We start from the raw sequence: 12,883 nt of genomic DNA, 5'->3' as shown, positions 1-12,883 counted from the left end.
AATTAATTCTATAACTTATGTGTTTAAAGTAGTTTTAATCCAAAAAACTCTTCAAGTTCCATAACTTATGGAAGACTTTAAACTAATAAGAGAATTAACTTTTCTTTATTTTTATAACTTATGGAATTAATTAAGGTTATACTTTATTTATTAATAAAGTGACTCTTGAATTTCCATAACTTGAGGACAAGTTATGGAGTCATAAAAAAAAATCAATGACACAAGACTCTTCATTTTGTAACCATTACCAACTTTTATGAGTTTTATGAGTCTTTAATGTGACTCTTCATGTAACTTGAGGACAAGTTACACAAACACATTTTATACTCAACTCTTAGATTAAAATGGATTGAAAACAACTATTTCAATTAACTTTTCTATTAATCTAAGCAACTCATAAGAACAAGATAATTCAAATCAAACTTTCTCATGTAATTAGTCTAAACCTTAAACTAATACAAAACATGAATCTATTGACAATTATCTTTAAAAATGGATTAGCATGAACATTACCACATTAAAAAACAAGTTTATAAGTTCAAAAACAACTTAGGGTAATGTTCCTAGTCCATTTCTAGCCAAAAACCTCGAAAATATGTTGTCTGGGGTCCAACTCGTCGAGTGCATGAACATAACTCGGCGAGTTGGATGCATTTTGCCTTGGACTCGTCGAGTCCCTTCATGGACTCGGCGAGTCTGCTGGGCTGACAGCATCAAAACTCGATTTTTCAGCTTCTATTGCAGGTATAACAAGAAAACAAGCCTAGGCTCTGATACCACTGTTGGGTTTTGAGCATTCTAACACTCCTAAGTGTACATGCAACCCTAAATACCTTGGATCTATGTTTTCTCTATTATACATGCAAATAAGAATATCCAAGGTATTATCCTAATCTAACATACAAAACAATGAGTGTAGCAAGATAGAATACATACCTCTTTGATGTAGAAAGTCTTCATGAAGCTTGAGTGCCTAGCCCCAATAGTTTGGAAGCCTCAAATGGAATCACAATCATCAAAACACTTAGAATAACTTGAGAGAGTTCTACACTTCATGAAATCGGCTAGCCCTTTTGTTACTCTCACAAGTGGCCGATTTTTGTCAAGAATAAGATCTTTATATAGTGTTACAATTAGGGTAAATCCTTAATTGTCATGGTTTTCCATTTCATTGGATCCATGGGTTCAAATACACCATGGATCATCCATGGACCATCCTATGGGTTTTAGCCCAACTTGATTATCCATGGAGCATTAGCCCACTATATAAGTATGGATGATTTACACAATCAACCCATATATTTAATTAGTCTTCTTTTGATCACTTAATTAATCCTAGATTAATTCTTGATCAATACTAATTAAATAATCTGATTATTCTTATTATTAATATACTAAAACTTATAATATATTAATAACCATAAGTGTCTTATTTCTCTCATTTAGTCTATCCAAGTGCATGATGGTATGCAACCCAAATGGACCATGCCGGGTCGGGTCAAGTCTTACCAATTATAGTTATGGACTTAGACATTAATCCAACAGATGATCGTTCACTAGAAGCAGCATCGAGCAGACTCTTGTATGTCTTCTTCGGATCCCTTTGGGCTTGTGGGGAGAGATCTTGGTCGCTGAAGGACTTTAAGCAAAAAAAACAAGCTCCTGCATGATGTAAAATCATATGTGAAAAAAATCATGATTCAGAGGATTCTAAATTGATGCGTACAGAGATTAGCATTTTATCAAGTGCAAAAATCAGCTTATGTGAGATGTGTAAGAACTTGAGTGAAATACCAAGAGACAGAAGCTTTAGGATACATTTTCTGATTTCCCAAATACTTTTGGATTTTTACCTTGTCTCAAAATGCAGTGTCGATGCTTGTATTGAAACATGTATTAAAGATGACAAAATTAAGCATTTCAAAAGCAAGTTATCAGAAAATACTGCCTCCATGGAAGGTTTGATTTACTTTTGGACTTACTGGAAGGAAGTGATAACGGAACTGATCAACTGGAGCTCTACACGGGGTCACGATGGCAAAGAGAGTAATATATACGATGATTTCATTTGCAATTATCTTAGGTTGAGGAAGTTGTATGGATTGGACAAAAAGGGTAGTTATGTTGTGCTTGATGCTGAAGCCCATTGGGTGAAACAGATGAAGTACTCTTGTATTATTAGAAACAGGCATTTGCACATCATTCATGCTCTTGAATTTTCATCTGTGGCTTCACAATATTGGTGTTCGGAACTACTTTTTGTTGCTGAAAGAGTGTTGTGAAAGCTTCAATCTCTTCATACTTACTCAACTGTGAAAAACTTTTCCATGCAGCAACGCATGAAAATACTTACAAATTTGTTTGAAGTTCCAAAATTACTGCAGAAATACAAGTTTCCAAAGAATGTTGGGCACCGTGCTTGTCAGATTATTGATCAATCTTACCAATTTTGCGTGGATGAGTTCATGAAGAATGTCTTTCATATCAATATCGCACAGTCAAAGGATATGATATCTCTTAAGGGAAATGAATCATTTGTGAGCATACTCGAAGAAGCAATCAACATATACAGCAAATCGCCTAAAGGTCTAACATGTGGGCAGCTTGGGAGAATAGCAATCATCTTTCTAGCATACAAAATGACCGAATTCAATGGTGATACTATGAGAAAAGTTAAAAAAAATTCTTCCCTGAACTGGCAAGCCTTAGTTGATAAAGTCAACGATGATAAATCGAATTCGATAAATGTTGACTTAGCTATAAGTTTACACAATGTACTAAAAGGGACAACTGATTCTTCAAGTTGGCTGAAAGTCAATGACTATATGTCACCTACTTGCTTCTTATATCTTATTGAGCGTCTTCTAATCTTGTCATTTTGCTTTCATGGTTACATTTTCATGACACGATCTTCATGTGTCGAAAGGCTTAGTTATGAGGGATGGTGCATAGGTTCAAGTTCAAATGTAGGCAGTGTTACATGTTTGGATACCATGAAGGATATCCATCATTCTTTAGTTTCAATGGTATGCAAATGTTGAATTCCCATGATGATTTATTGGAATGGGTCACAAGATCAAAGGAGTCGTATGATGTTTTGGTTTTGAGATTAACTGTTCTTCTTTCCATGATCTGTGTAAACTCGGGACAACAGTACTACTCTCATCATCTACTTGATCTTTTGGGATGCTCTCATCTTGCATCTGTACTGCCATCAACATTTACTGAGGAGCTAATCAAGGGGATAAAGGGAGACTGTTTAGCTGATGCTCTTGTTGTTGCCTGTGAGAAGATAGATAATCCACTAGTCATTGTGATTTTCACTAAAGATTCTTCAATGGCCCCAAGTGGAAATGCCATATTTCTGAACATGGCAGAGCAGGATTTTACCCAGGAAATTCTCCTAAAAATGTTATATTAAAGTCTTGGATATCAAAAACAAGCAAACTTTATTTGTATGTTGATGTCATAGAGGCAATGATGTTGGGATGCCAATCTCATTCACGACTTGATTGGTTTGGATTTGATGTATTTGGGCATCTTTTGACGTGTTCTCTTAATTTGTCGTTCTATTGTTGATTATCATGCTAATTGGTAATTAAGCCATCATGTTCCAATTTCACTATTTTGATTTGTTAGTAGTATGTGCAGTTCAAGATTATCTATCAAAAAAGCATTTATGGGAAGAATGAGGCTCCAACATATAAGACCCCATGACGCACTATATTAAGTACATTAAGTTATCATTTCTTTTTGACTTAATATATAAAAATCAAAATATGATTCAACTATATATAATTGTTTCTTTTTTCTTTAAGGCTAACATAACATCATAGTATGTCTCCCCAGCTGTCTTTGTTTCTTTTAAAACATAGTGAAATATTTCTTTTTCAAGATTTAGATTTTGTTGTCGTAGGTACTAAATCCTCAATGAAATACAAACTTAATCATCATCAAGTTTCCATAACTTTGTTAGGTTTGGTCCAAATTTATTTTTTCTTAGGCTTAAATTTCGTTGTCATAGGGACTAAATCCTCAATGAAATATGAAATTAATAGTTTATAATAAATTATGATAGTGTAATGAAAATGGATTAGACATTTAGTTATCTAATATTACGAATAAGGAAGTAAAAACTAACAAAATGATAGATAATTATAAGCCTCCTAGTCACCATCTCAATCTTTAAAGCTACTTTGAGTTTGGCAACTTACAAATCACAATTTTATTCATGAGAGTTTATAAAATGTCTCAATTGAATGTGATCATTGATTGGCCGTGTTTTGAACTCATGAATATTATTGGGGATTTTATTGTATCAAGCCACTTAGTATGATAATGATGAGGGCCATCTCATACATTTTTTTAGGCCCGGGACAAAAACATAAAGGAGCCTCATTATTATCATAATAAATTATATTGTGAAAAACCAAGTTGGGATTTAGGCATGTTAGTTATATATCAAAACCAATACAATGCAAAGGTATGCATAAAACCGATGAGGAACCAAAACAAAAAGTTGGATCGTACTATTGTAGTGAAAAACAAACGGTTTGGTTTTTGAGTTTTAAAAAAGATTGATTTTTAGCTTCATTTAGGTTTTTCTTTATATATCAAGCCACTAGGTTAAAACCCGTGGAACCCACGGGTGCTGTTTTTGAATTGAATTTAAAAATTAATTATTTAATAAAATATTATATCAATAATTCTGATAACTTATAAATTGTAATATTGAATATTTAAATAATTTTTTTTATTGGTAATTATTTAATTACTAACTAAATGGGAAGTATTTAATTAGGAATGAAGATTTTTGAAAACTATTTTTTTTATTCATCATTCTAATTGGACATATGCAGATGATACAATACCAATGTGTGTAATGAAATTAACATAAAATACAACAATACGTAATTATAAAAAAATACAGTAATATGATGGATTAAGTGTGATTTCCTAAAATTGAATAAAACGACGTTACAAAAAAGTTGGCTACAAATTTCGAAAAACTTCCTTATAAACAACATTGGAAGTTTTATTTGTGAGTTTGCCATCTTTATCTAAAATTAATAATTTTAATCCCTCTCTACTCTGAACTCTAGATAAGGCAACATACAATTGTCCATGTGAAAAAACTGGATCGTTCAGAAACAGACCAACCTTTGACAACGATTGTCCTTGACTTTTGTTAATAGTCATTGCAAAACATACAGCCAAAGAAAACTGTCTTCTTGTGAATTTGAAGGGAATCTTTTTTTCTGATGGAGTTAAAGACATTCTTGGAATAAAAGTCCGATTTCCAATATTAGTTCCAGTTATTATACGTGCCTCAATAACACGTTTGCCCAATGATAACACCTGTAGTCTTGTGCCATTACATAAGTCGTTTTTCTGATCAATATTTCTCAGTAACATTACTGGAACACCAATTTTTAAAACTAATTTATGATTTGGTAAACCGGATACTTTAAGTCCATTTAATACATCAGGAGAGTATAGATTTGCATCAAATTGATCATGGAGAAATTCGGATTCACATATGCAGTCTGAACTTAAATATTCAACTTGATCTCCTGGAAACTTCTTAAGTAAACAGTCGTTTATTTCCTGGACAACTTCATTTTTTGGAGCAAGTATCGCTCTTTCTTGGAAATAATTTATATCGCTATAGTACTCTAAAATTGAAGGATATACAAACTCAATTAAGGAACCTATAGGATCATGTGAATCATTAATGAGAATATCATCCGGAATATCGATAATCGTTTCACCGTCGTTCGGACCACCAAGTTTTCCTTCTCCTATATCCAACAACCAATTTGCAAAATCTCTTATTTTTCCTATATCTGATTGATCCCTTCCAACAGTTAGCCTCATGTTTTTTGTTAATCTATGGACTTTGCAATGTTCCCATAAATATGAAGAACTCAAAGAAGCATTTACAATGTTCTGTCTACTGCCACCCGGCACAACAGGTAGAATTTGTCTAAAATCTCCTCCAAAGACAATAACTTTCCCTCCAAATGGAATATTTGAGATGGTTGAATTTACGCACCTTAATAAATCCTTCAAAGTTCGATCTAAAGCTTCAAATGCATGCTTATGGACCATAGGTGCTTCATCCCAAATTATCAAAGAGGTTTTCCTTATTAAGCTTGCCAACTCACCGTCTGGATTTATGTTACAAAAAGAATCCTCTGTAAGCTCAAATGGAATTATAAATCGAGAGTGTGTTGTTCTACCACCGGGCAATAATAAGGAAGCAATACCACTTGAAGCAACATTTAATACAATATTTCCTTCAGATCTAATTGCTGCAGATATTGTTTTCCATAAAAAAGTTTTACCCGTTCCACCATACCCGTAAACAAAGAAGACACCTCCTTTATTTTGTTGAATAGCACTCTTGATGTTTAGGAAAATGTTCCGTTGCTCATTTGTTAATGCAAGAAACATACGATCATAGTCATTCTTTATCACGGGAATGTCGTAATCTAGTTCCTCGGTGATAAGTCGATTGTTTGAAGAAGAAACGGATTCAACATCTAGGTATGGCATGTTTTTGAAGTTTTTGAGAGTAGAGTTGTTTCGAAGTAAAATTTGTTGTATTTCGAACAAAGTTAAGTTCTTAAGTTCATCTACTGTTTCCCCAATTTCAACCAATCGTGGGTTCGGATGATATCAGGGGTTAAAACCCTAGATCTCCATGGAATCAATGAAGGTAAAATTGTGTGATACACGATAATCGTGATGATTATAAATTGCTTATTGATCTTATGTATCTATTCAAGATTATTTTTTTACAATTAGAAAAACATCTATTCCAGCATATTGATTATTGTTGTAAATTTCAACCATAAATTCATAGAGAAAACAAAGTGATCTAAACTGATAATACTAACCTGACATATGGATATGGAAATCTTGCAGGTAGAACTGGAATGAGGATTACAACTTTAATGAAGCAGTTTGATGTAAGCTTAATGAAAAAAAAAGCACATAAACAATTGAACATTAAGAAGACGAATGAGGTGTTTCAAAATTTTGGATTTCACGTTTTGAGGTAAAGTTATATGCTTGAATATTGGAAAAAGATTACGATTATATGATTTTATTGTTGTTGGATCTTTATTAGATATAATTTTCTTCCTAATTTTTTGGAATTTAAAAGATTACAACTAAAAATTAGTTTAATATTCAGATTTCATCTAAAAAGGGAGTATAGAATATTAGGAAATAGTTGGTTGAATATAGGTTATTTACAGAAGATAAGTAAATATGTTGCAACCATTACAAAAATGTATGAATTAATTTTAGAGAATCAAAGATATAAATTTTGTTTACATTTTATTATTCACAATACATAAGTAGCAGATTTTATTATTCAGAATACATAAATAGCAATATACTTAGTTTTCGACTTTTGAGTCCAAAGATGTATGATTCGAACTTTAATTGTGAAATCATCCTTGATTGAGTCAATTTCCTTTATAGGAGTAATATGTTCCATTGTACCTTGTAATTAAAAAATAATTGTTTTGTTAACAAAAATGTTAAAATATAAAAAGAAAAATCGAAAGCCATTGATTGATTTATTTATTTATTTGTCTTAATTGTTAATTGGCATTTATCAAAACATTTTCAAGTTAGGGGCAATATGGTCGTTTTGGAGTAAACGAAGTGGAAAAAGCTTGAAAAGCGTACTTGCTTTAACAACGGAAAGAGGTTCCTTCAGCGGTTCAGCTTTAGGTCTCGGTTCAGGTGCTTTTCATGATTGTGGTGTTTAGGGTAACATGACAGTTATAAAAAATAAAAAACTATATCATAGACTATAGAAGTTTTATTATTCAAAATACATTAAAAAAAAAAAAAAAAGTAGAAATAGCAATACACATTGAATTTTTTGTTATTCAGAATACATAAATAGCAGAATACATAAAAAACCAAATAGATTGATTGATTATTATAGGTCAGATTTTATTATTCAGAATACATAAATAGCAGATTTTATTATTCAGAATACATAAATAGCAGAATTTTATTATACAAATTGATTGATTTATTTATTTGTCTTAATTCTTAACTGCGATATATCAAATACTTATCAAGTTAAGGGCAATATGGTCTTTTTGAAGTAAAAGAAATGGAAAAGAGTAAGATGACAGTTATAAAAAATAAAAAAGTATATCATACACTATAGTAGAAATTTTTTTATTCAGAATACATAAAAAAAAAAAGTAGAAATAGCAATATACATTCAGTTATTTGTTTTCAAATTAAGGGCATAGATTGATTGATATAGCAGATTTATTATTCAGAATACATAAATAGTAGATTTTATTATTCAGAATACATATATAGTAGAATTTTTATTATACAAATTGATTGATTTATTTATCTGTCTTAATTGTTAACTGCGATATATCAAATACTTATCAAGTTAGGGGCAATATGGTCTTTACATATATAGCAATATTTTTATTATACAAATTGATTGATTGATTGATTTGTCTTAATTGTTAATTGCGATATATCAAGCAGATGAAGTAAGATCGATTGTTTTGAAATGCGATGTCAAATCTGTTGAAGGGTGTAATGATTATTGTTTTCGAATGGTATGTGTTCGATTGGTTATTGGGTTTGTATACAGGGATCGATTTTAAACGGAGGTTAAAGATTGTGGGAACGAATAACTGTTAAATTCGATGTTTTCTGGAACGAAGCCTTGGTTATTAAATGAATCATACGAAGGATCTGTTATTTGATTTTGGAATTGGGGCGAATAATCGAACGATTTGGAGTTGCAAATTTGATTTTGAAAAGCCAATCAGTTGGGTTCGCATATGAAAACAGATAAGTTTTGATTTTGGATTCGCAATTGGGTTAATTGGGTTATTGATTGAGGGACGATTCGTGAAGAAAAATGCGAAGTCAAGAAGGACTGTGAAATGTGATTTGTTCAATATTGGAGTCAAATGCAGTTCACGTGTAAAAGCAAAAATGTTCGCATTTGGTAATACAAATCAAAATTGGGTTTCGCATATGAGGTTGTATGGATTGGGGTTAAAGATGCGAAGGTGATTATGGTTAATATTCATTTCGCATTTGGTGAGACAAACAACTCAAATGCGAATGAACTAAAAAAAAATGACTGGAACATGCGAAGAAAGAAGGTGAATGAAGAATGCGAATTTTACAGTAGAATGCGAATTGGGGAAGAAAGCTAAGAATTTCGCATTTTTATTATACAAATTGATTGATTGATTGATTTGTCTTAATTGTTAATTGCGATATATGAAATATTTATCAAGTTAGGGGCAATATATTTTATTTGAGTTATAACCAAAATCAACTAACTTGTCCAATTTAAAACAATAAAAGTATCCAAAAATATTCAAAACCAATAATATTTGACATCCTAAATACCCCAAAATAAAAATCATACCAAGCAATTAAAATATCTTTATAACCAAAACAAATGATCAAAATATATTAAATGTGTCTTATAACCGATAGAAACTCACTTTTCAATTTTTGGAATCAAGTGTGGAGTTTCCTCTGCGGTTGACTTTCTTTTAGCCTTAGTTGAACTTAAATCATATCCAGAATCAACATCATAAATTTCTTGGAGGTTGCGCTTCAAATCACCTGATATTTTGCAAGGACTTGTTGCGGTTGACTTATCAACTGTTGAGGGTGTAAAACTTTCGTCTGTTTGTGAGATCACATCCTAATTTAAAAAAAAAATGTTTGATTCCTAAAAAAAATAACTAATATAATTAAAAGTTTATAAAATAAAATGAAAAACCTTTTGAACAGGCTGTACAACATCATCGGATTCCAAAGCAACTTGATTTAAGGAGACAGATTGAATACTCTAAAAAATAAAATGGAAATATGTTAATCGTTATGTACTTTAAGTTATTATACTCTAAAAAATAAAAAATAAAATGGAAATATGTTAAGGAGACAGATTGAATACTCTAAAAAATAAAAAATAAAATGGAAATATGTTAAGGAGACAGATTGAATACTCTAAAAAATAAAAAATTACATACCATAAGTTCTATTTTACTTTCCAATTCACAAACAATGGACATATCTTCTGTAACTCTGAGAACTGTGTAGATGTTATTATAGTTGTTGACATTGTATTCTGTAATATCTACAACAAAACCAAACTTGCGGTTTTTCAACACGTTAAGTTGCATTGGAAATAGGGCATCACTGTCTCCGGCCTGTAAGATATATTTTAATAAATTAAAAAAATTAAGTAAATGTTTTCTGATTTTAAAGGTATGAATAATATACCGCATCATGTATCTTTTTCAACTCGTAGGCACTTATATTTAACAACCTCCTTGCTTCCCTATCAAAAAGAGTCAATCCAATGGTTCCAGTACAATCTTGTACGTTAATTGGAATTATATACCTAAAACAAAAAATAATTATGTCATTGTTAGTGTTGTTTTAAGATTGACAAAATTAATAGAAATAAATATGTCTATACTTTATAACTGACTGAAATTCAGATTTTTTGCATTGTGCATTTGTACACTCGACAACCATAGTTTCTGAAATTCCCTCAGGGTTGGTATACGAATGATTGGTTTTGGGAACAGGGATAATTTTTTTCCACATTTTTTGCATGCTTCATAATACCATGGTAGATTCTGCCTTATATTAACAATGGAAGCAACTAATAAAAACTTCATTTCCTGTATTATATCAAATGTAAAAATTATTAAAATAAATTATGCAAAAATAAAATGTAAAACATATAAAATAATGCAATATACCTTAATTGGCTCGGTGATCTCACAGATTGTTTTTAATGGAAAATTGCCCTTAAAGTCATCTGTATATGAAGAAGAGTAGCTTTGAAGTGTAGTTATGCTTTTTTCAGTTATACCGAAATTGTCATGACATTTCAACCTGTAATGTTTAATTTAGATTCATGAATATTAGGTTTTGTGTTTTTTTTAAGTTAAAATACATTATAAAAAAATAAAAAACAATTGGAAACTAACTTATTTTTAAACTCATTTATTTCATAAATGTCAGAATTTATGAACAATTTCGTTACTTCAAAATGACTTTTAGCTTCACCAAGACCTGTAAAAAATGTATATCCAATTATTAAAATTTATATAAAAACAGTAATTATAAACATCTATATATAAAGACTGAATACAAACCATTCCAAATGTTTAGCTTCAAAAACTGCATCACGATAACAACAAAATTAACAGTCGGGTTATTTTTTAGGTATTCTGAAATTTGATATGCTTGACTTCCAAAAATAGTAACCTTCAGATGTACAGAACTAAATAAACCATAAAATAGTATATTAATATTAATTTGTGATTAATTAAAGATAATAAATAATAAATAAATAATACAATATAATCTCACTCTAGGTTGCTAAGAGTGACTTTTATATAGTGCTTGGATGGTACTGGATTTGAAGTTTCAAGAGGCCTAAATGACACGATATGTCCAATAACATCTACACAACAGATACCACAAAAAAATAAAAGTTTAGGATTAAATTTGTAATATTTAAATAATAAAATGTATAACCAAAAAAACAAATGATAAAAAATGATTTTATTAATATTTTATGACTAACCAAAGAATGTGTCTGTTGGGCATGTTTGTTCTATGATAGAATTAAAGTCAACAAACATAAATCCATTGACCAGACCCGAGAAATCATCACATTTTTTTAGGATGCTTTTCCAATCCAAAGTTAAGGTCTGTTTATGACCTGTATAACTAAAACCATTAGTAACAGCAGCCATATTGGGTTTTATAACTATATAACTTTCATCTTCCTTTAAAAGATGACGAAATCTGGAGAAATTCTGATTGAAGACACGAGCTTGGTATTGTGTACCCTGTTTAAAAAAAATTAAAAATTATTATGTTCATGAAACATGTCTAATATTGAATGATGAATAAAAAATATATCAAATACAACAAACCTCCTCATCCATGATGATCATTTCAATGGAACAAACTTTATTATTTCTGACAAAGTTCCAAATTTTAAGCACCCGAACCTTGATATGCGATTTTTCATCTATCTGGTCAATGTTATTTAGGTAAACCTTATTTCCTATTTCCATTTTCTGCAATAAATTTAATCATTATAGAATTGTAAGGAAAATTAGCAACCTTTTAAAATGTACAGAACATCGTAACCAATAAGTAAAACAGAAAAATTATAAATCAACACATGACAATAACAACTGACTTAATGTACTCATAAATTTTTAAATTGAATAATTTATTTTATAATAAAATGGAATACAAACAAAAACAAATAATTCATATGAAATAATGTTTTAGATTGAATAAAAGTTTATATAATAAGATGGAACACAAATATATAATAAACATGAAAACGACAATTATACCGAAAATGCCCCTGCAACATACTAACACTAACAGATAACATAACAATGAGTAAAACAGAAAAATTAAAAATCAACACATGACAATAACAACTGACTTAATGTACTCATAAATTTTAAAATTCTAAATTTTTTTGAGATTGTATTTAGATAAAAACAAACAAATTTTAAAATTTCATACCATAAAAAAAAGTTACTGTGCACATCTGAAAAAGACTATTGTTAATTTTTTTTAAAGAAAATGAACTTGTAATGTTCATTAGTTTTTCGTCTTTTAAACTGAAAAGGTAGAAGAAGTAGACGATTAAGAAGAATTACAAAAAAGAAGAAGAATAGAAATCATACAATGAGAACGTGATAGATACAGATAAATAAGAACATGGAGGAAATAGAAATATTGGTAATTCTGATTTTTGAATACACTAACCTGATATTTAATTCTTGAAGCGTTGCAGAATAACAAA

At 30.2% G+C, this 12,883-nt stretch overlaps 2 protein-coding genes across 2 annotated transcripts; both read right to left on the bottom strand.

Annotated features, from left to right (window-relative positions):
- Positions 1–4,101: 4,101 nt before the first annotated feature.
- On the bottom strand, positions 4,102–6,558 carry LOC145035287 (uncharacterized). The gene is made up of 2 exons (XM_078983856.1): positions 5,325–6,558; positions 4,102–4,109 (listed from the first exon to the last, which is right to left on the bottom strand). Exons 1-2 carry the CDS (start codon positions 6,556–6,558, stop codon positions 4,102–4,104), a joined length of 1,242 nt encoding a protein of 413 aa, XP_078839982.1.
- A 2,962-nt stretch (positions 6,559–9,520) lies between these two features.
- LOC145035286 (uncharacterized) lies at positions 9,521–11,229 on the bottom strand. Its single transcript, XM_078983855.1, has 8 exons — positions 11,188–11,229; positions 11,087–11,115; positions 10,800–10,935; positions 10,663–10,718; positions 10,312–10,432; positions 10,059–10,238; positions 9,809–9,877; positions 9,521–9,730 (listed from the first exon to the last, which is right to left on the bottom strand). Exons 1-8 carry the CDS (start codon positions 11,227–11,229, stop codon positions 9,521–9,523), a joined length of 843 nt encoding a protein of 280 aa, XP_078839981.1.
- Between the last annotated feature and the right edge of the window lie 1,654 nt (positions 11,230–12,883).

This window comes from Lactuca saligna, chromosome 3, assembly GCF_052625555.1.
Source record: "Lactuca saligna cultivar CGN05327 chromosome 3, ASM5262555v1, whole genome shotgun sequence".
Classification (NCBI taxonomy): domain Eukaryota; kingdom Viridiplantae; phylum Streptophyta; class Magnoliopsida; order Asterales; family Asteraceae; genus Lactuca; species Lactuca saligna.
This window is presented reverse-complemented; position numbering and strand designations above follow the sequence as displayed.